The sequence below is a fragment of the Momordica charantia genome (assembly GCF_013281855.1).
Source record: "Momordica charantia cultivar OHB3-1 chromosome 1 unlocalized genomic scaffold, Mcharantia_2.0 BLBB01000001.1, whole genome shotgun sequence".
In the NCBI taxonomy this organism is placed as follows: domain Eukaryota; kingdom Viridiplantae; phylum Streptophyta; class Magnoliopsida; order Cucurbitales; family Cucurbitaceae; genus Momordica; species Momordica charantia.
In genome coordinates, this window is record NW_028275157.1 from 24512296 (window position 1) to 24515034 (window position 2739).

At 46.8% G+C, this 2739-nt stretch overlaps 1 protein-coding gene across 1 annotated transcript; it reads right to left on the reverse strand.

Moving 5' to 3' along the window:
- Positions 1-319: 319 nt before the first annotated feature.
- LOC148213480 (uncharacterized) lies at positions 320-2084 on the reverse strand. The gene is made up of 4 exons (XM_088127673.1): positions 1560-2084; positions 1137-1496; positions 969-1064; positions 320-889 (listed from the first exon to the last, which is right to left on the reverse strand). The coding sequence occupies exons 1-4, from the start codon at positions 1746-1748 to the stop codon at positions 737-739; spliced, it is 798 nt and encodes a 265-aa protein (XP_087983799.1). The 5' UTR covers positions 1749-2084; the 3' UTR covers positions 320-736.
- Positions 2085-2739: the final 655 nt, after the last annotated feature.

Here is a 2739-nt window from a genome sequence, read left to right on the forward strand (position 1 = left end):
AAATAGTGCAGAGACCAGCGCACTAGTGGATGAAAACTTTTTCGGGCGAAGTGGCCGTATTCTCGCCCGAGAAATATTTCAGCGACTTCATTTGCACTGACTGAAATATTTCTTGCCCGTGAATAGGGCCATTTCGCCCGTGAAATGTTTCAGTGATTTCCATACTTTGTTCTTTTGGGTGGAATATTAAATGGTCGATGTTGTATTGATTCGTTTTATTTATCAAATTGCTTTCTTAACATATTTGTCTTATACAAAGCAAGATAAGTAGTTTGTAAGAGCTAGGTAATAAAATAATGGCATAGTACTAATAAGCGGATTAGTATCAAAATATAGATCGGTTTGCCCACATTTCTATGGCCAATTTTTCCCTAAAGAAACTCATGTTGTCCTGAGTTAAGCCGGTCATATTTGACCCTGTTACATCATACTCGAAATATTTAACGCAAAACATCCCACAGTCACCAGACCCGCTTTGCTGGGGCGCAGACGTTACTTGACGAATGGGCCATGGCGTATTCGGTAGTGTCGGCCTCAGTACCTGAACACCGGACCTGTGCATCAACGCCGGTAGGACAACAGCCATCGGCCTCAACTCGGACTCCAGAGCTGGAAAGGGTGTCATCGACCTCATCGAATCCCACACAATGATCTCACCCTCCTGTAGATCGATGTGTAGCATAATCCAATGGTTGCCACCGATGTTGTATGACAGGTAAACAGAATCTAGATCAAGTCATCGTGTCTGATAGTCGGTGTGCGTCCCGTCCATATAGCTCAGGATGGTCTTACACTTCCCAGCCCAATCGTATTCCGCTGCAACTCTCGCAGGTACAGCGTTCGGGGCTGTCATGCGTTGATATAGTCCGTATGTTCGTCGAAGAAAGTTCTGCGACGAATAAAAAATTTCGGTTAGCACATGAATTTGTAAAAACGGTCAGCGTATGATATATATATATATTACATACCGCAAGGACAATGTCACCGGTGGTGAATCTTCGAGAACACAAGTCCTGCCGTTGCTCGAGTTTGTTCCGCGTGAACATGAACAACGAATCGATCACCTGTATAAGTCATTGTTGTTAGAAAAAAACTAAATACCAGTACAACGCATATTTGGGGTTTCGAACCCGTACCTCACTCGTCATCCACTTGCCCGAGTTGATAAGGTCACGGAACCATGTCTTTCCTCGATCACCGTAGCATGATTTGCGAGTGGCGCGGTCAGTTTTAGGGTTAGCCAGCCAAACATGAAACTTCTGAACTTGTTCAGAGGGGACGTGGACTAGTGGGTCATATCGCATTACCTTCTTCCTGTCCACCATGACATTAAACGACCCCCGAAGCTTCCATGGGAGCTTCCTCTTCCGAGACCCCCGCCGAGGGTTCTGACGTTCAACGGGCTGCGATAGCACACATACCTCATCCAGGTCTAGTTGCGACGTCGCTCTCGGCCCTTCCGCATCAGAGTCTGTGAAGTCCTCGGCGTATTCGTCCTGGATAAATTTTGTTAGCAAATAAAATCTTGTGTTTAGAGTTGAAAAGTCAAAAATAAATACCTCGTCGTCCATAGATGACTCTAACGGATGCGAATCGATCGTAATATGGTCCACCTGTCTGCTTTGAACAGGAGTTTGCTCGAGAGGGGCAGCCTCACAACGCGCATGTTGACCGATATCTTCCTTGAACACGTCCTCTGTACCCATGTCTTCCTTGCGCGTCAAGGCAGGTGAATGTTGTTGATACATGGCAGAGTAACCTTTGTTAGACCATGCTTATGATCGAATTTGAACTTATAGATTACGAACACATACCTCGCGTTCTGGTTCAACCTGGTCCCCGGTCGTTTGGCCGGACTGATGTTCCTTTGTCTCGTGCGCGATCACATGAGGGGGGATCAATGATCATGTCATCTGTGTCGTCCACGTCCCTAGGAGATGGTGTAGAACCATTGCCATTCTTAGGACCATCACCTCGATCACTACGTCCCCCACTGGGTGCATCACTCGGACCATCTCTTGGCCCAGAACCATCACTCGGACCATCTCCTTGCCCAGTACCATCACCGCTGCTGCCTCTTCTCATGTCATTCGGGTCGACAGGTAAACCCTATACAATTGAGCCAAGTTAGTTATCACTATATGAAAACGACATTGTAATTATTATAAGTGAAAACTGTTATTACCTTAGCGATTCTTCGCAAGAACTTCCGGATGGATTTTAATTCGGCCTTAATACCTTCGAACCCGTTATCCATGCGCTTGTCCATGCACTTCATCCGTTTCTCAACCTTCTTCAGACGCACACTAGATATGCGTACCTTCTTACCACGTCCATTCTCCTCCTCCTCCTCAGCCTCTTCATAGACGTCTTCTCTGACACCTTCGTCGACGTTCCCTCCTTGTCTCTCGTCATCCTTCTCTGGTCCTACACGTGCACTTGATGGTTCAACAGCATCATTCTCGCGTGGGACTTCGTCCTCATCTTCGGGCTCCGGTGGTTCGAACGTCCTATCTAAGAAGGTCGTCTCAGCATCCGTTGCTTCTATTGATCGAGTTCTTCCCTACGGCAATGGTAATGAACGTGTCAGCATAAATATATAAACAGGATTGAACTTACTGTGCTAGATCGGAAAATCTCTCTGTCCAGCACATGCCATGCAGTTGAATGGCCGCACCTCCACCGAAGAATCTGTGGCACGGCGTCCGGATTTACCTTATTGGCCACACGCCCAGATAA

What these genes read in the sequence shown, in the direction of transcription:
- LOC148213480 (XM_088127673.1), bottom strand. Translation starts at nt 1,748, where the DNA reads ATGTATCAACAACATTCACCTGCCTTGACGCGCAAGGAAGACATGGGT. An exon ending in AGTCATCTATGGACGACGAG is followed by an intron (nt 1,497 to 1,559) that starts GTATTTATTTTT and finishes AAATTTATCCAG; the next exon opens with GACGAATACGCCGAGGACTT. An exon ending in CCGGTGACATTGTCCTTGCG is followed by an intron (nt 890 to 968) that starts GTATGTAATATA and finishes TATTCGTCGCAG; the next exon opens with AACTTTCTTCGACGAACATA.